The sequence below is a fragment of the Theobroma cacao genome, chromosome 4 (assembly GCF_053813885.1).
Source record: "Theobroma cacao isolate CCN51 chromosome 4, ASM5381388v1, whole genome shotgun sequence".
In the NCBI taxonomy this organism is placed as follows: Eukaryota; Viridiplantae; Streptophyta; class Magnoliopsida; order Malvales; family Malvaceae; genus Theobroma; species Theobroma cacao.
This window is the reverse complement of record NC_142642.1, coordinates 3,783,544-3,807,586: the sequence shown is the minus strand read 5'-3', so window position 1 is coordinate 3,807,586 and position 24,043 is coordinate 3,783,544. Positions and strand designations below refer to the sequence as shown.

The 24,043-nt window shown below is 31.2% G+C and overlaps 2 protein-coding genes across 3 annotated transcripts in view; both read right to left on the bottom strand.

The window, feature by feature from the left end:
- The window catches only part of LOC18601194 (Tetratricopeptide repeat (TPR)-like superfamily protein), a 33,364-nt gene extending 29,506 nt beyond the window's left edge, over positions 1 to 3,858 (bottom strand). Inside the window, exons 1-4 of one of the 2 annotated variants that reach the window (XM_018119599.2) lie at positions 3,658 to 3,858; positions 3,124 to 3,219; positions 2,264 to 2,448; positions 2,072 to 2,176 (exon numbers count right to left, since the gene is read on the bottom strand). In XM_018119599.2, the coding sequence (XP_017975088.1) occupies positions 2,072 to 2,176; positions 2,264 to 2,448; positions 3,124 to 3,219; positions 3,658 to 3,787 (516 nt within the window). In that variant the 5' untranslated portion in view covers positions 3,788 to 3,858. Of the gene's footprint in view, positions 1 to 2,071; positions 2,177 to 2,263; positions 2,449 to 3,123; positions 3,220 to 3,409; positions 3,501 to 3,657 lie in introns of those variants that run through there. The other variant, XM_088805324.1, reaches the window with a different exon arrangement.
- Positions 3,859 to 4,817: 959 nt separating this feature from the next.
- LOC18601193 (glutamine synthetase cytosolic isozyme 2) lies at positions 4,818 to 8,531 on the bottom strand. The gene is made up of 12 exons (XM_018119641.2): positions 8,339 to 8,531; positions 7,761 to 7,800; positions 7,554 to 7,657; positions 7,364 to 7,412; positions 7,130 to 7,236; positions 6,909 to 6,996; positions 6,283 to 6,411; positions 6,086 to 6,160; positions 5,940 to 5,993; positions 5,780 to 5,817; positions 5,519 to 5,678; positions 4,818 to 5,248 (listed from the first exon to the last, which is right to left on the bottom strand). The coding sequence occupies exons 1-12, from the start codon at positions 8,410 to 8,412 to the stop codon at positions 5,096 to 5,098; spliced, it is 1,071 nt and encodes a 356-aa protein (XP_017975130.1). The 5' UTR covers positions 8,413 to 8,531; the 3' UTR covers positions 4,818 to 5,095.
- Positions 8,532 to 24,043: the final 15,512 nt, after the last annotated feature.

Sequence of the window (24,043 nt, the reverse complement as noted above, 5' to 3'; positions counted from 1 at the left end):
CTAAGGCATACTAAAGGTCTTTTGATAAATGATCATTTTCCCCCTAAAGGCTATTTATGTTGTTTTACAAATTTTTTATACCAAGAAAAAGTCCACTGTGATTTTCTTTATGCTATTGATGCCTGAAGGTTCTAAAATCTATGAAAAGTTATAAATTCTACTTTCGGGTATATAATTAACATTTTGCCCTTAGTGTGAAAATTACCCCTTTTACTTTGTAAATCTCTCTAATTTTTTATTACTTTGTTTTTCTTACTTAAATAAGCTTTGATTATGTGTGAAAATTTATTCCTAGAAGTTCACCTAGGATTATCTTAAATATAGTCAAATTTACCATTTTTCCATTTTTGGTCAAATTTACCATTTTGCCTTTTGGTCAAATGACCATTTTACCGTTATAAAAATATTAGGGTTTCACAAAATCTACGCGTATAGGGAGAGGAATGAAATGTCCAAGGGAAGTGAGAAGCTTCCAAGCTGCTATCTCTAGAATCTAAAGAAAAGAAGTAGCATCACTTACTGTTTTTCTATCTCCTTATGTTGTTGCTATCTTGAATCGGTAATCAACATCCATAATTCTAATTAAACTGCATTTTCTGTGTTGTTAAGAATGCATGTGCGTGTCCATCACCAATAAACCCCGCAATAAATCACTATTGCAAACTTAAGGTGCCTGAACCTTTTTGACACCTACCATAGCCCGATCCATAATCTCATACTAACTGTACCCGACCACGATACCATCTGTACTGTGATTGCTTCCATCATCTTGATGATACTTTTCACTCTTTGAACTTAAATATACCCTATCTCAACCTCAACAGTCAACATTGGCATCAACATTATTTGTATAAGCTCTACATAGTATTATACACCTAGCTTATGACAAATTTACTGTCGTAACCAACATCTTTGGAAAACCTGGACTTCATATTGCTGAATAAAATCATAGTTACTACCATCTTATAAACCACATCTTCCAAGTTCCCCCTACCCAAGACGTCACTTGCTAATCAGCTGATGTCTTCCACAGAGTACAGTCCACATCATTCTATAATACTTCCCTCTCTTGCATTTTTTTCCTCAGCAAACTTCTTTTTCCTCATATTTCTGTTGTGAGATGTTAAAAATGAATTATAAAGCACCAGTCTTTGCCAAAAACCACGCATTAAAGAAGATACTGGAGGAGTCAAAAAGACAATTACAAGTTTTAATCAATCAATAAAAGACAATTACTATATAGAACCAACAAAGATTGCAACTGCTCTCTGTAATTTAGAAACAAACTTAGCCAAAATCATGAGACTGAAATAAGCTAGTGTTTTGAACCTTATTAGTTCACTTATGGAAATATCCGTTACTATCAGCGGCCTAGCGAAAATTTATTTCTTGAACACCTACCAGAAATTCATTGTATATTTCTCACAACTAATATTCAAAAGTGGACAACTCATATGGGCAATATACTGTGATAAGTCGTACATATGTGTCTTTGCGTGCATAAGACTATAAATAACCAGAATAAGAAGAATTACAACTAAAAATAAAAACTTTGCTTGATATTTATAGAAGATATCAATGAGCCATTCATCCGTCATGAAATTAAAATAGTTATTGCATTTACCATATAGAAAAATAAAATCTAAGTCCTAAAATTGCATTATGATATAAGTGATAAGGGATTAAGCAGTGTTAATGTAGTGTGCTTCAAAGAGAATAACAAAAAAGGTAAGTCTAATCAGAGCTATTTCAAATCCATTTCCTTGTAGAAGCAATTTTTTTAAACCACTCAAAGTCCTAAACAATAGAAGTAACATCAAAACCTCAATATCAATATAATCCAAACAATGTACATCATTTGCATATCATGAATTATGGCTCAATTATCAACAAGTATTCCTAGAGTATCAAAGATAATTCTTGTTCTTTGTTTCTATAGTATCAGGTACGTGCCCAAAAGTATTGGGAGGATCAGGGTACTGCAATTGATAAGATATGAATAGAGAGTGTCGGAGTATTTGTGCTTCATGCACAATAATAATAGCCAAAAGCATTTCAGAAGTGGACTAACCAGATTGTTGCATGCAGATGCAACATGGGAATCCCTCTCCCCAAATCCTTCTTTCGCTTCCTTGAGTGCGGAAAGGAAGAACTTTTCTGCTTCCTCTAGTTTTCCCTATCATTTATGAGAGAGAGAGAGAGAGAGAGAGCAAATCAGAAACTAAAACAGAGACACAAAATGTAGAGAAAAAAAAATGCTTGCCTGCAAAAAGTAGTCCCTCCCATTATCCGTAAAAACTCTCCACTTAGATGTGTGTATATTGGATATCACAGAGCCATCCTCGATTTTGCGTAATCCAACAATATTAGCACCTTGCTCATCACTTTCAGAACTTGTTGACACATCTTCTGCTAAAACATGGTTGACATTTATACCCAAAATTATAGCTGCAAAGAAACCAGAGTCATCAAGAAAGAACTATTCAGCAATTTACCATTCATAAAACAATAACCAAACAAAACAAATGAGTAAAATGAGGTTAAAAGTACTTTTTAAACAGCTAAAGCATTTTCATTGATGTTAGCTACACCTTAAAGCAATACATGTATTTTGTCTTCTTTTGGTTCAACTCCAAAGCAATGTTACTTAGAGGCAGAATAATGATGCCTTTCATGAAAAACGGACACAGTTTTGTGAGGAAAGCTCCTCAAAAAATATAGTACACAAATGAAGCTAACCTCCTTATCCTTATTAAAGCTCTTTATTAGTTGATGAGTCAGCCCAAACTGGATGTTTATCTATTTTTGAGACATCAATAGAGGACTTCCTAGAAATGGATTTGTAGGTTAATTAAGTTGTTTATCTATGAATTTTACTTTTTTTTTTTTTTTTTGCAACTATTGCTCTTGTTTCTTTTTAAATTTATGGGGAGTCTTATTGACAAGGAGTAGAAAACACTAGTTTTATAAAGACAGCCATTCTCCTATTTCTTGCAAGCCTACTTTGTATCATATATGTTAGCTTATATCGCAAAACAAAGAAGTGAGACAAAGAAAACACTATTGTCACGTCACTACATACTAAAATTAAATTTCTGGAAACCCCATGAAAATAGAATATACCAGCTTGTACAGACAGAATAATCCAAATAGAAGGATCAGCATGGTTCATCCTCCATGAACTCCCATAACCAATTTGATAGGGGAATTTTATTTTGCCTGCAATCATATTAACAAAATCAATGAGATATAGAAGAAATATACTTATACACATGTCTAAATGGGTTAACTGTGTAACAAGTTAATCGTATTTAAACATATCAAACGTATCATGTCACGTAACTCGTGTAATTAACATGTTTTGTTACTTTGACGTCCGCTTCAAGCCGTTTATCTGTTATACTCTTACCTTCACATTACCACACAATAACACGAACTGCTGGCGCTAGATACAGCCTCCGGGAAATAATTCAAATAATTGGCCTTATAAACAAGCGAACTGAGCTCTTTCACTTTTAAAAGGATAAAGGCTTGATTTAAGTCAACGTAGCTTCACTCAATTGAATTCAAATATTTGAATCTCAATCTTTAAAGAGTGAAATTAACAGAAATAAAGATCACAAATGTTGAAACTTTTCATATGGAATCGAAACGTACTGGAAAGAGGAAACGGCAATGGAGTGGCGGTTGCCTTAACTGGTCGGGAAGCAGAAGCCGAAACGTAGATGGATTGAGAAGGAAGGCGAACTCTCCTTAGCAAACTAACCGCTGCTTTCCGTACAAACATCTTCGCCGGTGCCTGCTTTATTCCCTCCTTACCTAAAACCGTGGGTTTAATTCCGTTAGGCAGGCAGGCAGAGAAGAAAAATAAAAATGACGAAACCAGGAATGGAAATTTTTGGGCTTGGGCTTTGGGCTCTATGCTTTATGCTTTATGCTTTGGGCTTTGGTTATAAACAAAAAAAATAAACTTCTTTATTTTTCTGCGTTAATTAACTATAAACATTTTATCATCAATTTATATTTTATGTTTTTAATTTTTTCTTCCATTTTTTCTTCTCAAATATTTATCAACCAAAAAATTTATAAATTAATTAAACAATATAACTAGTTAATTTTGAGTTGAAGAATCCTAATTATTATACTATTTTTGTATCAATTAACTTAAAAAACAATTTACCAATTCAATTTTCACACTCACAAACTTTTCTAGTATCTGAATTGCTTATTACTTTTTATTGTCACATGCATTACACATTAATACAATTTTTTAAAAATAATAACTACATATAAAATACAAATGTTTCTAAAGTGTAAAGTTTATTGTATATAAATAAAAGACAATTAATGTTTCAATTATATAAAAATTGAAATTTTGTACTAATATTAATTTATAAATTATTCAATATTATTAGAATTGAGAAAAATAGTTTTTTAAAGAAAGCCGGTCAATGTGATTAAAGTTCTCATTTATAAAACTAGATAAATTTTATTAATAGACAAAAAGTATATTTTTAATAAAAGTTATTCAATGTAATTAAAATTCTTATATGCTTACAAATTAAATATTATTAAAATTAATAGTTAAATAAAAAACATTCCCATACTTTAAAAAATAATTTTACGTTTTTTTCAATATAAATATATTCAAATCTTTGACTGAAAAATATTCCAAAATGTTTGCAAAGGCCACTTTGATCTTTAGAAGTTCTTCTCCTAAATCTTTGATAACGTATAGATGTTGTAGTAATTTTTTTTTTCTTTGAAGTATGAATGAAACAGAGAAAAAAACAGAGCAAAAGCAAAGACAGATGAACTGATTCTGAAATTGAAAATCCAGCCCTTTCAGATTTCATTATTGAAATATAAGCATTCGTATTTATTTAACACTGTAATTGCAAGGAAGCAACAGAAACTACCCTTGCTACCTCGAATATAAAGGGCTACTGCCCTTGATGCACAGCTTGAAAATGGAAAGAAAGCTGTGCTAACTGAACAGAAATGAGTGTATCCTACTGGAAACAAAAGGTAAGCTCTTTCCTTTGTACCATGGAAAGAGAGCAACGACATCACAAAGATGGGCTAGCAATTGCCCTCATGGTTTCCACACGATGGTGGTCTCAGCAATCATGGAAGTTACAACGTATGGATCCATGTTTGAAGCTGGCCTCCTGTCTTCAAAATACCCTTTTCCTTCTTTCTCAGTGTCCCGGCCAACACGGATGGATGCCCCACGGTTTGCAACACCCTATCCAACAGTTGGAATGACAAGAACATTAGAATCAGATAGATATTTCAGACAAGGCACATTCTTGGAGATTACACATAGCACACCAAAGAAGTTAGAATGGTGCTAAGAACTTCAATGGCAAACCACTATGTAGGAGCTTCATGGAAAAGCACACAGATCATGACAATGCTGACAAATTCATTCTGAAGTGCATTGGACACATTGCACATTACTTATACAGACTGTGATAGAGGGAAACAAATGTCATGATGTTCTACGAGTTTTTACCCATAAGAAAGTGTTAATGTCAGCAGTCTCATGTCGCCCAGTGAGACGGCGCTCATTGCCTTCTCCATATGCAGCAATGTGTTCTTTGTGCCTTTGCCCAAGCTTTTGAATTGCTTTCTTGATAACCTCATAGCCTCCATCACATCTCATCGACTTTGTACTGAAACATCATGTAAACTTCATAATGAGGAACAAGAGAAAACCGACAAAAGTACTTAATTGGTTCTTCCATCAACTTCTCAGAATCAATTAAAAACGTACCTGTAATTTGTGTGAGCACCTGCACCGTTCCAGTCTCCCTGGGATCAAACAAGGTAAATAACTCAATAAGCTTTAAGTCCCTAGTTTTGAGCAAAGCAGAGAACACACTGTTTGAACCATAAGGGAGAAAACAATTGCTAATGGAACCAACTATTCGAACCTGAATTGGCTTAGGATCAAAGGAGAGCACCACTCCAGCTATCTCGGTAATCCTCTGTAATTCAGAAACAAAAATAATTAGGTCAAAACAACTAGAGTAGAAGCAAAAACTCTTGTATGATCTTTGACTAAAGCATGCTGGATTACCTCCAAAATGTAACGTGCAACCCACAACTCATCTCCAGCAGAGATGCCGACTGCTGGACCAACTTGAAATTCCCACTATAAAAGATGAAGAAAGGTTAAGCTTAACATAATCAATAACTGAGAAACAATGAAGCAGCCTCAATCAGCACCTTAACACTTGGAACATAAAATTAAAAAGAAAATATGGTCATTCTTACCTGTCCTGGCATCACTTCTCCATTGATGCCACTGATGTTAATTCCAGCATATAAACAAGCTTTGTAATGAGAATCAACAATATCACGGCCAAAGGCTTTGTCGACCCCAACACCACAATAATAAGGTCCCTGTCAAGCAAAAACAAAAGCATCATATCAGCTACTACTTCTCTATGAGAAAGAACTTGAATCCTCCAACATGTCCAGATGGTCATATAATTAGGAAAGCGAGTGCCTAATAGAAAAAGGAGTATATTAACAAAACTGCTTTAAAAATATGGCATCACTAAGAGCAATCGTACGCTACTAATATCATCCATCCACATGGTGGCAGTTCTGCAGAGATCATTACAGATGGTTGGCACAAAAAGCAGTAGGGAGGGAAAAAAAACTAGCATGCTGAACACAAAAGAAACTGAAAAAACAGAAGCTCGTGTGAATGCATGACAGTTACTTTTTCCTTATGAAGACAAAAGTTGGGTTAGCAAATAAACAAAAGTTTTAAGAAAAGACAGATGCTTATGAGTCCAGCAATTAATGAATTACAGAGAACAACAAACCTAGTAAAATAAAGATGAAATACAAAATAATGTTTGAAAGAAAGAAAGCAAAGAAAGCTTCATTACCTGAGGTCCGGGGTAGCCACCAAGAGGCCATCCAATGGGCCATTTAACATCCTTCTGCAACAAGGTATACTCCTGCTCAATTCCATACCTGTTCTCCCGTATCAGATTAAATCACACAGTGTGAAGTAGTTAAAAGATTGGATTCTCTCCTTTCCCCTAAGCCTCGTCCAATTTAATCCCAAAAAAGAAGGAAGAAAACCATGGCAAGTGACGGAAAATACCAGGGTTCTTCGGCAACAACATCAGGATGCCTAAATATCTTTGCAGCAGCGCATCTCTTGTTTGTGGGAATCGGCTCACCAGCTGGAGTGTAAGCATCGCACATGACCTAATTCAATCATCAAAGTTAAAAGGTCAATTGCACGTTCTGGAAGTTAGCATTCAGTTAACCATACATTTAGTCCAAAAAGATTGGGTTACAAATTACAAAATATAGCAGATGAAACAGAACTTACAAGAATATTGTTGCCCCTCCTAAATGGATCTTTGAAGATAGCTTGAGGACTGTTCCATTTCATTGAAAATATATATAAAAAAATCCATCACTATCTTGCAGAAAACAATAAAGGCTAAAGAACCAAATATTTCAACTTTTTTCAATGAAAGGAAAAAGATTGAAGAGAAAAGGGCAAAAAAAAAACATACTATAAGATCACTTCACTATCTTCTCCAGGAGCCTGACCAGTGCTGGAACCATCATAATTCCACTTGGGAAGCTTTGAAGGATCGCTCACAGGTCCAGAAAGAGTCTTTACATAACAAAATTAAAGCAGTCATATTATTAGAAAGTCTTATAAATGTAGACAATAGCAGAAAAAAAAAACAAACTTTCCTAGGGGCAAAACCAATTACCCTTGCTTTGCTTCTGAGGTCCATGCCAGATCCACCGATCCTATTCATTAAAAAATTTAAAAAGCAAAAAGTTTTCCATCAGTAGTAACAAAGATGAAAGGCAGGGAAAAGAAGTTAGTGATTTTTTAGACTTTGACTCAAAAGCAGCGAAAAGTTGCCTCGAAATTACTTGTGAAACTATTGAACAATCAGAAAAAGAAGACAATCAAAAAGCAAAGTATACCCATCATTAGGCAGAAGCCATCAACTGAAAATTTTTAGTATAGAAGATGAGAACATAAGATTCTGGACACTTTTGAGTTACAATTATTGAATCATGGATCAATACAGTTAATGAAAAGAGAAGCTTTCTCAAAACCAAAGTTCATAACAAACTCTGTTTTGATTATGTTAGCAAGCAAAACAGAGTATAGGCGAAACCAACTAGAAATGAAAAGCAAAAACACAAAAAAGTAAACCAAACCCATTGACAGATTCACTGAGTTAGACATATTTCAAAACAAAAAAGAAGACACGTTCAAAGAAACCAAATACACATGGAGAAATATAGAAAGAATGGAAAACTGAAGGGGACCGACCATATGTACTCAGCAATGATTTTCTCAGTGCAGTCTGAGAGATTAAGGTTAACAAGATCTGAAAGAAGCGACATGTTCTTGGAAGGAAAAGAGTTCAAAGGTTTCTTCCTCTCAAACTCTCAGAATGAAAGAAAGTAGGAAACGCAGACGTAGAACACAGAGGGAGGTTTGCTTTGCCCTTTATAATGCGGTTACGGCGTCTGTTGTCAGACGGGGATTCCTGTTTTCCTGTCGAGTTAGATATAAAATACATAAAATTAAATAAAAATAAAATATTAATAATTATTTATAATAATATTTAAAATATATATACAAATATGTTTAATATTATATGAGACGGTATTTTTGAACAAGTTCATTCAAGAAGCGATACGATTAATAATTAAATAAAAATATTTATAATTAAATATAAATTTATTTTTTAAATTTAAAATTTAAAATTATAAAAATAATTATAATAAAATAAAATAAGAATATTAAATACAATAAAATTTAATATAAATAATATATATAAAATTCATTATCAGTTTATCATATTCATATTAATAAAATCCATAATTAACATCTAACCTTAAAACAAATCAAAAGTTTAAAATTAGTGTGTGGGGATAATTACATTATTATCTTTATAAAATTTTAAAAAAATTAAAATAATTATTTAAAATTATTTAAGTAAGTTTAAAATAATATTTAATAATTAATTTTAACGAATTGATAAATATGTCATATATACATGTTTAAATACGATAACATAATTAATTAAACGTATTATTTGTGTCAGATATAATTAAACATGAAACATATTAAGGTCAAATTCAAATCTATTTAATCACGTGTCTTTTCATTTCGTGTCTAAAATTATCAAATCTAATTTGTTGATTTCATAATATAAAGGAATTCTTAAAGCTTTATGATTTTATTTTTTAATATTTTTTTCATTAAAAACAATTTTATTTTTATTTTCAATAAATAAATAAAAAAGAATTGTACTATTAGTAATTTTTTCATTTTTTATTTAAAAAAAATTAAGAAGAGTGGATACTCGTACTTATCGCTCGTGGAGGAAATCTAATCGTTTATCAGAAAAGTCCAGCTTATTGGATTAATAGAAAATAATTTAATTAAAAAATTAATCATTCTTAATTTTTTTTTCTTATGTTTGGTTGGCTCATGACTGTCGACCACTGCGGAGGGACGAAGGAACCAACGGTCAACTACGTGCATGTTGAGTTGAGGAACTAATAATTGAGGGTTTTCTTTTTTTTTTAAATATATATAGGTATATAATATTATATTTTATTCATATACATTCTGACTCATATTTTATTACATGAATTACATCTATCAAATGAATTAATGGTAATTTTGATTTTAGAGGGACACGGAGAGTAAGGTGTGTAAAATTAGTTAAAACCAATTTAATTGAGTTAATCGATAAATTTTAATTAATTTAATTCAATTAATTTGATTAAAATAATTATTTCATTTAAGAATATTGATTAATGGTTAAATTGATTTAGTTCGATTATGAAAATTTTTCTTGATTAATTGAACTAACCGACTTTAAAATTATTCAAATGCAATTTATAAAAATTGAACTCAGTTGGAGAGTTCAAAAATAAGAGAATTTAGAAGACGTGAGAGTTTAAAATCCTTCTTTATTCTTTTTCTTCTTTATGAACAATTTTTTTTTTTTTGAATAGCTTTATGAACAATTATTAACAATCAAAAACAGGAGACTTTGTCAAAAAAAAGCCATTATTATTGTGCATCATATCTTCACATTTGCAAAAGTAAAGTAAAGAAATACTAACAAATTTAGGAGAGATGGGGAAATAATTGAAGGGTCTTTAAATGTAGGCTGTAGGTGGAGCACTTTATTTACTTTATAGCCAACAATATCTATTTCTGCTTTAGCCCTTGCCCCTTCATGAAAAGTAGGGAATTGGGTGGCCATCAATTCATAATATTATAGGCTTGGGCAACAATAATTTCTGAAACCAATTTAATTTTTGGTAACCCTATTTAGTTAATGATTATTTATGATTGAGATATTAATAATCTTAAATTGAGTAAAAATTATATATGAAAATAAATAAAAAATAAAAAATGATATCAACAAATTTTTTATCTAAGATTTGATAAAAAAAATACATGTATCAATTTATCATAAAAGATTAGAAGTTATAAATCGAAAAACAAATCGATAATTATTTGGTGAAAGATTATTCTTAGATAGTGCTTTTACGCACTATTTGTTTTTTTATTTTTTATTTTAGCTTTTTTTAAGAATTACTATAAAGCAAAAGAAAACTAATATCATTATTGATTTAAAATGACTATAAAATGCAAAATCAATTATTGTTATGAATATATGTGTGAATGTGTATTATATTATGACGAAAAAAGTTCAGTCGAAATCAAACAGCATAACAAGACCAGACACAAGAAGTATAATTTGATTTGAACTCTTACATTTAATTATAAATAACTAGATTTGGATATAGATTAGATTGGATTAAGATTAAGATTTAATCTATCCAAATCAAATCCCTTAAGTATTATCTTTATCTTGCAAATTCTATTTTGATAGATTTTATTATATATATCTAGATTTGGATATAAATTAAATTGGATTAATATCAAAATTTAATCCATCCAAATCAAATCCCCTAAATGTTATCTTTATCTTGTAAATTCTATCAAGATAAAGAGTTATTAGCCTATTGTCACGACCCAATTTTCGAGCCATGACCCGCGCATGGGCCCAATGGATGTAGCCCATTAAGTCAAAGCAAGCCTATCTATATGACATGTTTATCATTCCATCAAAAGTTGGTAAAGTCACATTTCATAATTTCAATTCGAAATATTGATAACGATTGCCAACTCGTCGTGGCATTACTAATCAAAATATACAGATAAGGTCTAAGGCATACATCTTAGTACTTTACATCACATGTACGTATTTACAACAAAAAATGACTCTGGGCTTCTAGTGGAGTGACCAAGGTGAAGGTGCGGCTACAAAATGCCAAGATACTTACCAAGGAGACGAAACTACGTGGACACCTCGACCTAGGTTCCAACTGCCTCCTCATCTGAAAACATGAAGTTAAAAACGATGAGTACAAACTCAATAAGTGAACATAAGAAGGGAACAAGCGAATGATAAGGAAAGTTTAAAGAAATCATGATGCACTTATTTAAAAAAAAAACAATGCAATTTAGTTTAGTTCTTATTAAAACCCCTCATTAAACACTTAATTGGTTAATCACTTGATGATGAAGGATTCATACATAACAAAGAATTTGAAGAATGAAAGCTTTAATAACACTCAAGCAAGTCAAATGGAGCGACGGGTCCTCACTGCAGCAGAAAGGCATGCTGCAGCGAAATTTGAGCTCAAATTATCAATTGGACGAGGGTTTCTCAACTGGCCGAGGGTTTTTCTCTAAAACCCCTCATTTCAAAATTAATTAAATAAACTCCTTAATGTTGGGAGTCCATGATCGACTATGGTGTCATTGAAATGGAAAATGGGGCAGCAACCAAACAAGGTAGCATGCAAGACAGAAAGTTTCTCGCTGCAACGAGATTCAAGAGGCAAAACAGAAAGTTTCTCATTACAGTGAGAAGCTTAAGCAACTTTCTATCTGCAACGAGAATACATTCTCGCTGTAGAGAGAATCAGGCCGATATAACCCTCTAAACCCGAGAGTTTTTTGCTGTAGTGAGAAACAGGACACGAATAACAAGTTTTCATTCTCTCAAGAAAAGGCCATTTAGCTGCAAAGACAAAATCAACTTGAACATGCTTAGAAATTTCCAAGGTTCAACATGCAAGATTCACATGTATTACAACCATATACCATACTCATGAACTTTCTATAACACACACACACACACACACACACACATATATATATATATATATATATATATATATATATATATATATATATATATATATATATACATCATCATGCATACCATCCCATCATCATTAGCTCATGTGCACTCCCACACCGCACGTAGCTAGGTCATCATTATCACATAAAAAGGAACATCCAATGCATATTATACATATCAACACATTATGATAACACATGAACCATTTATATGGCAAATTTTCACAAGATAGAAACATTCACCAAAGGCTTGTTCCCTAGGTAGATTTTTAAAGAAAAGTTGGATAAAATCATTCAAATGTTTCACTCCAAATACATCTACATTTTCAAAGAAATTTTGAAATGCAAGTTCACTCACTAGTATTCGTTAAATCTTTACTCAGCTCCAACTTCCTCTAATGGTCCAACTGGGGTGGTGGGGCTTCGTTGGAACCTATCATCACATTGGCATCACAATTAACCCAATTCACACAACTATAAATTCTAAAAGCTATCTCCTAACTAGCATCCAATTGACATTCTCAACACTTAAAAATCAACTCTAATTTGCTACTCACCTTGGTAGTCTTGTAAAATTTAAAATTCTTTCCAATAATTTTCCAAGCTATTATAAAAGCTCCCTATTTCTCTCTCTAAAACACCTAGATAGTGAGAGAAAGTATTAGTTTAAGACTTTAGAGGGTTTTTAAGGTGAAAGGATAAAAGAGCACAAAGGGCTTGTGAAAAGGTGCACAAAAGGATGAATTTGAGACTAACTTGAGAGAGTTATGGAAGCTTGAAGAGAACTCCCATGGAGGATGAAGAAACGTGAGAGGGAAGAAAGAAGAAGAAGAAGAAGCTGCTGAAAATGTGAGAAGAAGCTGCTGGAAGATGATATTTATAGCTCAAGCTTATCCAACTCCACTTAAATTACGAAAATGCCCTTAACAAGTTGGCTTGTTCTCCACTAATCCTTGGTGCAGTCTTTTTACTCTTTTGACACTGGGACAAGGTCCATAATAGTCTAGAAATACTCGAGTTCATGAAACTTAAAAATTTTTTACCCAAGATGAAAAATGACCATTTTGCCCCTACCTTGGAAATCATCATTATTTTTATTTTCTTCATCATTTTACCCTTATTTTCATCATTCATTTATGTCTTAGGTCTTAATATTGTTTAAAAGCTTACTTTTAGGGGCTCACTAAGAAAATGATGAAATTACCCCTCGTCAATGATATCGCGTCTACACCTAGTTACGGGCCTGTAGGGGTCGAGGTCTCACACCTATAAATAGGCTTTCACTTCATTTGTAAATACACATTCAGTTAAGAGTTTTTTTTTTTTGAAGAGCAAATAAGACTTTTTTACCCCCTTTAAATACTTTCTCTTACAATTGTTCTTTCAAGTTATATTTCATAACACGTTATCAACAAAATTCTCTAATCTCTCAAGTTTTGATATTATTTAGTTTTCATCATCTCCAAACTTCAAAAGAATTTCAATAGTTGATCTTTGATAGTTTATTTTAGCAAATCAAGTAAGTAACTTGATATCTCTTTGATGTTTTCATTCCTTGAAAATCAGCCTTAATGTGAATTTTGCTATTATATAGTATTTATCATATTTTGTTTGTTGATATATTAAATCAGGTTGAGCATGAGAATATATATGATAATTATATCATTTATTTGTTGAATTTCAACCATTATTTTACTCAACATATATAAATCTATCTTTGATATTGTGAGATTTTGTAAAAGACATTTTAAATTAAACATATGAATTTGACTTTGAATGATATCTAACTTTATTTGATATCTATTTCATAACAAGTGAAAATATTATACATTGGGTAATCCAAAAATACATTTTGTTTTGAATTTCATGTCTTTTTGTGGTTAAGCAAAATAACAAGCTACTAATGAAAAATCATGAACCTGTCCATTCTTTGAAGTGAATGCGATATTATTTAATAATTATAGTCATTGACGTGAAAAAAGTTACCATAATTATTGCAATTATGTTGGTTACACAAATCATTATTTTAATAATAAGAATACTTTTAACTTATTAGGAGTGGATGAATGCTTTTAACCCATTAAGAATGGATGAATAATAAAGAGATATAAGAAAAAGAAAAAAGTGAATAGAATAAAAGGAATAAAAAAAAGTATGTTCTTAATGTGGGATGAAAGGCTTGGTCACATACGTGTTGTACGCTAAACATCTTATTAAACTTTATCAAGCATCATTAAAAGCTAAAAAAAGCAAAATATATATATGTTGAAACAAAATTTGTTTAAGATGATTTTAACCATGTGCAAGTTGATATAACACATTAGGATGTTGCTGATTTTCTTGTCCACTTTAAAGAAGGATTAGATCATGTGATTGGTGACTAAAATATCCAAAAATGAAATTTCTTAAATAAGTTGTTGGTATGTTTTAGTATAACTTTATCATGAAGATATTTTTATATATTCTCATTATATTGAAATGATATGTTCTTATTATGTGTTTTAATAATAAATTTTAGTGTAAATTTCAAAAAAAAAAATTATAGGGTAAAGTACCCTAACCCACCTAAGTTTTGGCCATAATTCCATGCAAGTCCAATAGTATTTGAAATGGATAATCCGCCCTAAACGTGTTAACAACGTTAACAGGTAAATGTGAAATGTCTAAAATACATTTCTTCTTTCTTCACTATTTTTCTTTCTTTTAAGCTAGATGGTGACATTTCCTTATGCCAACTAGCCACCCCGTGGCCAAATCTGATGCCTCTTGACCAGATCTGGTTACTGGAGTGCCAGATTGCAATGGGAATGCCAAATTTGATGCTATTTAGCTAGATCTAGCCACAAGAGCACTAGATCTAGTTGAGGAATGTCCGATTAACATTTTCCATGTCATCCGTCGTCACTGTCCATCATCGTCCGCTGTCGTTGTTTGCGGTGAAGAAAATTTAGTGAGAAAAGCAAAGAGAATGCTTGGGTAGTGAGAGAAAGAAATTATACTTTATATAATGATAATTTTTAAAATTAATGAATAGTAAAATTATCTTAATGGAAATGTTGACGGTTGACTAATAACAAAACTTATGTATCTAATGAAAGATATTCTTTTGGGACGGACTGTCTATTTCGAATACTAATGAACCCATGTAGAATTATAGCTAAAACTTAAAAGAGTCAAGGTATTTTACCATAAATTCTATATTTAATATTCTCTTATGTTAACTTGTAAGTTTCTTACTATATATATATCTTATCTTATTGAAGAAAAATATGGATATTCATCTATTTTGATCCAAGATCAATGATGAAGATATATGTCTAATAGATAGTACTACAATGCATACTATATTTAAAGACAAAAATATTTTTTTCACTTAACAATTGAAGAAACCAATGTCAATACAATATCTGATAGTACAAGATTAATTAAAGGGTCCAAAAAAGTCAATATTTTACTACCTGGAGGAACAAAGTTTATACACAGAGGATGTATTATTTTAAACTAAGTTTCGAATTTATTAAGTTTTAAAAATATTTATTTGAATGGATATCATATTGAGACAACGAATGAAAAAGACACTTAATAACTCTATATTACATCTATTATCTCAGGTAAAAAGTGTGTTTTGAAAAAATTACTTGCTTTGTTCTCTAGATTTTATTATACAAATATTAAAATAGCTGAAACTCATACTATAGTAAAGCAGAAGTTTACAAATAATTTTAATGTTTGGTATGATTGGTTGGGTCATCCTAGATCAATAATGATGCAAAAAATTATTGAAAATACATGTGGTCATCTATTGAAAAACTAAAAGATTTTTCAATCTAATGAATCCTCATGTGTTACTTACTCTCAAGGCAAATTAATTATAAAGCCATCACCAATTAAAGTTGGAATTGAATCTCCAACATTTTTGGAACATATTTAGGGTGATATATGTGGATCCATACATCACCATGTGGACCAGTTAGATATTTTATGATTTTAATCAATGCATTGACTAGATAGTCACATGTGTGCTTATTATCAACTTGTAATTTGGCATTTGTAAGATTACTCGCTTAAATCATTCATTTGCGAGCACATTTTCCTAATTATGAAATCAATACTATTCGTCTTGACAATGTTGGTGAATTTACATCTTAAGCCTTTAATGAATATTGTATATTAGTTGGAATAACTAATAAACAACCTGTTGCTATGTTCATACACAAAATAGTCTAGTAGAATTGTTTACTAAACATTTTCAACTAATTGCAAGGCTATTACTTATGAAATCTAAACTCTCAATTTCTGCTTGGGGGCATGTCATTTTGCATGCAACAACACTTGTATGCATCAAGTCAATGAGTTATCATAAATTCTCTCCTATACAATTGGTTTATGGTTAAGAATTAAAAATTTTTCATTTAAGAATTTTTGGATGTGCAGTATATGTTCCAATTACTCCACCATAATGCACAAAGATAGATCTTTAAAGGAGGTTAGGAATATATGTTAGATATTGTCGTAACATGCGGGTCTGAGAATCCGACCGCTAGACGCGGGCGAAAATCGAGTTACTAGGATTGGCCAATCTTTTTTATTTAGGTGTGATTGGCCAACTATTAACTCGATTCTAATCGATAAAATCCTAAATTAATTTTAGGTCCGTCGAAAGAACAAGAATTGGTCTATGTTTTTTAGAGATAGGTTCGAGAGTGCGGTTACATACAGAGAAGGGTTAGCACCTCCATGGCTCCCGTTCCACGAACAGTACCATTTAATCTTAAATTATCCTATCGTGGCCTAGATTGATTTTATTCCTATGTCTCCTTAACCTTTGCTTATTAACTAATTATTTGGTTGATTGAGTTTTTTACTCGGTTTTATGTATGCACGTGATGCAATCATAAAATGATGTCATGATTTATTCAATTTTAAAACAATGAGGTCGACAATCGCTTATTGGAAAATCATTCGAAAACTATCCCAACGCTTTGGTGAAATCTCGAAGTTTTTCTCACCTAAAGATATCTCAGGAAGAACTCGTCTCTACTAGTTCCTCGAGGAAATCCCATCATCGAGATTCTCACCCCATTAACACGAAGAATGTGGCATGCTATGACAATATAAGATGATGATGCCTATATGATCGCGTTTGTTGATTTAATTAGTTAAAATTCATGTGATAATGTGTTTAATAGTTCAAGGTGATTTATTGCCTTGTTTACGTGTTTGTTATTAAAAATTTTTCTTTAATGCATGTTATTGCTTTTTATTTTTTTATTTATTATTTCATTTTATATTTTTTAAACAATTATTTGAATTAATAGGTGTTAGAGTATAGAGTTCGGATTTATCCCGACGCTTCGGTGAAAATCCGTTTCGATCTCCAAATTTAAGTGACCCACCTAAAAGTGGCAACTCTTTGCCAATTTTAAGTGAAATTACTCAAAAATGTATATTTATTATTTATTTATTACTTCTACTTCTTTTTATTATTATATTTATTATTATATTTTTTCTTATTTTTTTTATTTCTTTATTATTCTTCATAATTTATTTTTACTTTTTATAATTTTTATATTTGTATTATGATTTTTTAATATTATCATTTATTTATTTATTATTATTATTTATTTTCATTTTCCATTCTTTATTTTCTAACACTAAAATCAGCATAAATAAAATTTTTTTAAATTTTTTTTATAACTTTTCCTAAAATAATTAACATTAAATCAACAATACATTTTATCTATACAAAATCGGTAAGACCCAAAACCAACTAAAAAGGCCTACAAACAAAAAGAAAGAGTTTTACCTTATTGGGTTAGGTTGGCCCAGTTTCTATAAGCCCGTAGAGGACCTAAGCTTACCACACCAAGCCTGTTTTGCAAGCCTACCGGACCCTTGACCCAAATCCTTTTCTTTCTTTTTTTCTTTTTTTTTTTCTTTCTTCTTCTCTTTCCTAGCCACTCCCTCTTCTTCTTCTCTTTTTCTTTCTTTCTCTTTCTACTCCTTCCCCTCGTCGGTCCATAACACTCCCCACCACCGGCGCCTCTCTCCTCTCTTTCCCCTCCTTTTTTTCTCTCTAAGCTCAACCGGTGACACCAACCCCAAGAGAAAACTCACTCTTTTGCCGCTTTCCCAAAGCCAAAAACCCCTCCCTAAAAATCAAAATCTCCTTAAAAACCCAAACCGACCAACTCTCAAAAACAAATGCCCATGCTTTTCCTTTTTTTTTTGTATGTATTTTTTGGGTTGTTGTGTATTTCTTTCAAATCTATCTGAGGCCCCCTTTTAAAAGCTGGATTGTCCAAAAATTTTGACAATCCAACGATGAAATCATGCTCTTCTGAGCATGATTTCACAAGGCTTTGGCATAAATGGGGGCTAATTGTCGGAGGTAACTATTCTCCAAAATTCGACTACTTTCCAAGGGCCTTAAGTGCCCCGTAATGACGGACCAGAGAAGGGAGGGCTGAGTACATGCTCAATCTTCTCCCTATTTTCTTTTCTTTCCTCTTTTTTATTTTTTATTTTTATTTTTATTTTTATTTTTGGTTGATTTTGAATGGGTGTCTACAGATATGGATTTCCATTTATAATTAAAAATCTAAAACCATTAACAAGAGATTAATTGACGGTAACTTGGTAAGGTTTACCAAGTGTCATTTTAATGAAACGGTTTTTTCAACATTAAAAAGAGAAAATAAGTTGTTGGAAAAGAAATTTTCTTGGAATGTATTATCACTAACTAGTTTTGATCCTCACACAAAAGCAATGAGAGCTTAAAGTTCAAAAAATAATTCATTTGCAAAATATAACAAATCGATTACCATAAGTATTTACTAAAGTAAAGAAAATAACTAAATCTCATATACTAGTTGCAAAAGCTCTTATTAGAATTGATGTCCTAGTAAAACAAGGCACACCAAAAGTGTGGAAGACCAATCGATTCCAAAGATAAAAATCTTGAAAAAAAAAAGAGAAAATATATAAGATAGTCAGAAAGAAGAAATAAAACCTCTAGAAAAGATCCTTGACATAATTGATAAAATTTCAAAAAAAAGTTAGGTGCCTAAATCATTGAAAATGAAGAAATCTTAATAAATTATGTCATGACGGGAAAAGATGGAACCAAAATGAAATAAATGTCGACGATATTTTTTATATATAATATAACACTCAATATTATAAAAGAAAATGAAGATCTTGAACCTACATCTGTTAAAGAATGTAGACATAAAAATAAATGGCCAATGTGGAAAGACGTAATCAAGCTGGAATTGAATTCACTAGCAAAACATGAAGTTTTTGGACTTGTAGTCCACACAACAAATGACGTGAAACCAATGTGATCTAAATGGGTATTTATGCGAAAACAAAATGAGAAAAACGAGATTGTGATATATAAAGCACAACTTGTTGCACAAAGTTTTACCCAAAGACTTGGTATTGATTATGAATAGACATATTCTCTTGTGATGATGCAATTACATTCTTATATTTAATTAGCCTGGCAATACATGGGAAGATTGAAATGCATCTAATGAATGTAGCTACAATTTATTTATGTAGCTCACTTGATATCGATATTTATATAAAAATCCTTGAAGGATTTAAGTTACCTGGAGTACACAATTCCCAAGAAATTTATTCGATCAAATTAAATAAATATGTATATAGATTAAGCAATTCAAACGCATGCGGCATAATTGCCTTAGTGAATATTTGTTAAAAGAACACTATAAAATGATTCTATATACCTATGTGTTTTATAAAAAGATTTGAATCTAAATTTGTTATAATTGCTGTTTATGTTGATAACCTACATATTATTGAAACTCTTGAAGAGTTATTAAAAGTAGTAGACTACTTAAAGAAAGAATTTAAGATGAAAAACCTTGAAAAAATAAAGTTTTGTTTAAGTCTTTAGATTGAGCACTTGACAAATGAAATTTTTGTCTATCGATCAAATTATTTAGCAAAAGTGCTAAAAAAATTTTATATGGACAAAGCACATTCATTAAGTTCACCAATGGTTGTAAGGTCACTAGATGTGAAAAAGAACCATTTTCAACTTCGTGAAGATGATGAAGAACTTCTTGGTCTTGAAGGATCATATCTTAGTATAATCAGAGCACTAATAAATCTTGTTAGGAATACAAGACCTGATATATCATTTGTTGTAAATTTATTAGTAAGATGTAGTTCTTCTTCAACTTAAAAACATTGGAATGGAATTAAAATATACTTCGATATCACCAAGGAACAATGGACAAGGGCTTATTTTACTCAAATGTATCAAAATCAAATTTAATTGGTTATGTGAATGTAGAATATTTATTTGATCCACAAAAGGCTTGATCTTAAATAGGTTACTTATTCACATATAGAGGTATGACTATTTCATAGTGTTCTGTAAAACAAACTATATTTGTTTCTTCTTCTAACCTTGTAAAAATTTTGACAATTTATGAGACAAGTTGCGAACGTGTCTGGTTAAGATCTATAGCTCAAATATTCGAGAAACGTGTGACTTGTCAACCCAGGAAATTCTAACAATGTTATATGAGGATAATACTGCTTGCGTAGCTCAGTTAAAGGAAGGATACATTGAAGGCGTTAGTACAAAACATATTTCCCCAAAACTCTTCTTCACTCAAGATTTTTTAGAAAAATGTGATATTAGTATTCAACAAATTTGTTCAAGTGACAATCTAGCATATTTATTCATCGAAATGCTTTTTACTGTAACGTTTGAAAAGTTGGTACAAAAGATTGGAATGCATCGTTTTAAAGATTTCAAGTAATGCAATCATCAAGGGGAGTAAAATACGTAATGTACTCTTTTTCTTCATCAAGATTTTTCTCACTGGGTTTTCTTTGTAAGATTTATAATGAGGCAGTATTTCAAAAGCGTATTCTTAAAAAAAATTATCTATTTTTTTCTTTCACTCAATTTTTTTCCCATGAGGTTTTTTTTAGTAAGGTTTTAACAAAGTATATTCCTAATACAATGGATATTTAAGGGAGAATGTTATGAAAATATGTGTGAATGTTCATTATGTTATGACACAAGAAGTTCAAACCAAATCAAATAACAAAATAGGCCAAACACAAGAAGTATAATCTGATTTAAACGCTTAGATTTGATTATATATATATATATATATATATATATATATATATATATATATATATATATATTATATATAGATTTGGATATAGATTAGATTAGATTAAGATTAGAATTTAATCCATCCATATCGAATCCCTTAAGCATTATTTTTATCTTGTAAATTTTATCTAGATAAGGGGTTATTCACTTATAATAGACCCTCACTTTATTGTAAACATACACTCAAATAAGATTTTCTTACTCCATTTAAATATTTTCTCTTATAGTTATTTTTTCAAATTATATTTCATAATAGTCATAATATAATTAGTTTATATAAAAATAGAATCATACATTTTGTCATCTAAAAAAATTACATATATTTTGTATATAATATTTCCTCATTTTTATTTACTTTTGTATCCGAATATGTTTTTTACATTGTTTTCTAATTGCAAAAACTCCAACAGAAGAAATTTATTTTCAGTATATCAAATAGAAATAAAAAAAATATTAAAAATATGTTACTTTTAATGACATGCAAGATAAAATTATGGGAATGAAAATATAAATGCAAGACTATTTTATCCTTCCATAAAAAATACTAAATACTTTTTTATTTATAATTCACAAAAAAATTTTATCTAAATGTTCTTTTATATATTTATTTTTAAAAATAAAAAAAGTAAAAGTAACAAGGAAATTGTAACAACCGCTCTTCGGCTATTACCGGTGTTCAAGACTTGCGGGTAAACCCGCCAAATCCCGAACAAGCTTTACTAGAAATACCTATTAGCTCATTATATATGATCACCATTCCTTATAGTGCTTAAACCATATACTTTCGTATCATATCTTGAACCATAATTGTAATAATCAATTCAATCTTTAAAACATATAATCATAAGCATACACAATGAGGTCTAAAGTCTTTAGTTTAATACATATACCAAGGCCACTATCCATTTACAATTAAATAAAGTGCTACAACTCGACCTTTAGCCAAGGAGTGACTTGGAATGAAATGCTATGAGACGCCTTTACTTATCTGCGATGGACCATAAGTGTTGATGATTGCACGTTAGGCAGATCGTTATCTACAAAAGGGAAATAAAGGGGTGAGTCTCACAAACTCAGTGATCATCGTTCCTTGAGTAGGGAATAGATGGGAAACAAGCAATAAGCAGATCATTTGAATGATAAAACTAGAATATAAAATGCTAATCTTATAAACCAAACCACAAGAAGGATATTTATGCCTTGTAAAAATAATATCATAAAATCATAATACAATGCTTTCTTGGGCAAAACAGTGCCGAAAATAAGTGTAACAGAAAGAGTTTCAATCATTGAAAACATCATTTGCCATCAACATATGAAATACAGTATAAAGGTATCCACACTCCCAAAATGTGTGGCATGTAAAGAAATCAAAGTGTACAACCACCTAAATCAACTCATGTTTGCCAAGTAAGCACTGAAGGCTTCTATTTAAACAATGGGAGCTGCAGAGAAAATCTTAACTCTCCACCATGTAAGAGAGTATGCGTTGAAAACTCAAAAGGCTCTCGAATAGGAAAGTATGATATCAACACGTGGACCCACTTCCACGTAATAACAATTCGGGAGTCTTACTCCACCGGATTCCCATAGCCATGGCAGTCTCCATAATGTTGGCCGACATCAGAGAATCAAGCGGTCGTAACCGCGTATATCACTAATGGCCTAACCACTTATAATATCATAAGTCGTGGCCCTCGCCACGCCTAACAACCTGTTGGCGACCGAAAGATCCTCTAGCTAAAGCTCACTTGTGCACGATAGTCACACTTAACCGAAGTGACAACCGGCCTACTCTCGAGGCACTTGGTTTGTGATAACCATTTTCAAAAAAAGCAAATCAAGGTTTCCAAGTCTTTTACTTAAAACCATTTGAAAACAAGGTTCAATAACCTTTCAAATTACATTTCACACAAAAGGCATGGTGTATTCTCTTATACAAAGATCGAACTAAAATCGGTGCTCAAAACTTGCATTTTAAATCATTAACAATTGCATTTAAACTATATATATCACACAAAAAAACAAGGCACAGACGTTAAATGCAAAATAGTATAAAAGACTTGTTTTTCGGTTTCTAAAGCATTTTACGTATATAGCTCATCTATAGATGTATCCAAAATAATTTTCAAAACAACTTACATCCACAATTTCCTACGAGTTCTACTAGCCCATGTTTTCCACAATAACAGTGTATAAATCATTATAAATCCATTTAGAAATCGCCTATCAAGGCTAACAGCTCATGCTTTCCACAATTGCATTTAGTGAAATCTGGCAACGTTTATAAAACGTATAACATTATATAGCTATGGAAATTTTGAAATAGGCACCCCCTACTCACCTTACAATAATGGGGTGCTTCGTCGCTATTGATTCGGGTGCGTATCTCACTATTTCTACTTGTCGGTCACTCGTTACATAGCCCGGTACGCCACCATGATAAACTTTCCTAGCAACAAATTAAACTCAATACATTTAGTGTATATCATTTCCACTTCTCTTTCTCATTCACATGAAACCACATTCTATTAACTTACATCTTGACACGTTTTTGCTAAGGTTCTTCATATCCTTTGCTTGCGTAATTCTTTAGATTATAAGTACCGGTAACTTGTTTATAA

Bases quoted from the DNA above. Each gene is read 5' to 3' on its own strand.
- LOC18601193 (XM_018119641.2), bottom strand. From the start codon at position 8,412: ATGTCGCTTCTTTCAGATCTTGTTAACCTTAATCTCTCAGACTGCACT. The intron at 6,997-7,129 runs GTATTTTCCGTC...ACGGGAGAACAG, and splicing joins GTTGTTGCCGAAGAACCCTG to GTATGGAATTGAGCAGGAGT. The intron at 6,161-6,282 runs GTAAGAATGACC...CATCTTTTATAG, and splicing joins GAGAAGTGATGCCAGGACAG to TGGGAATTTCAAGTTGGTCC.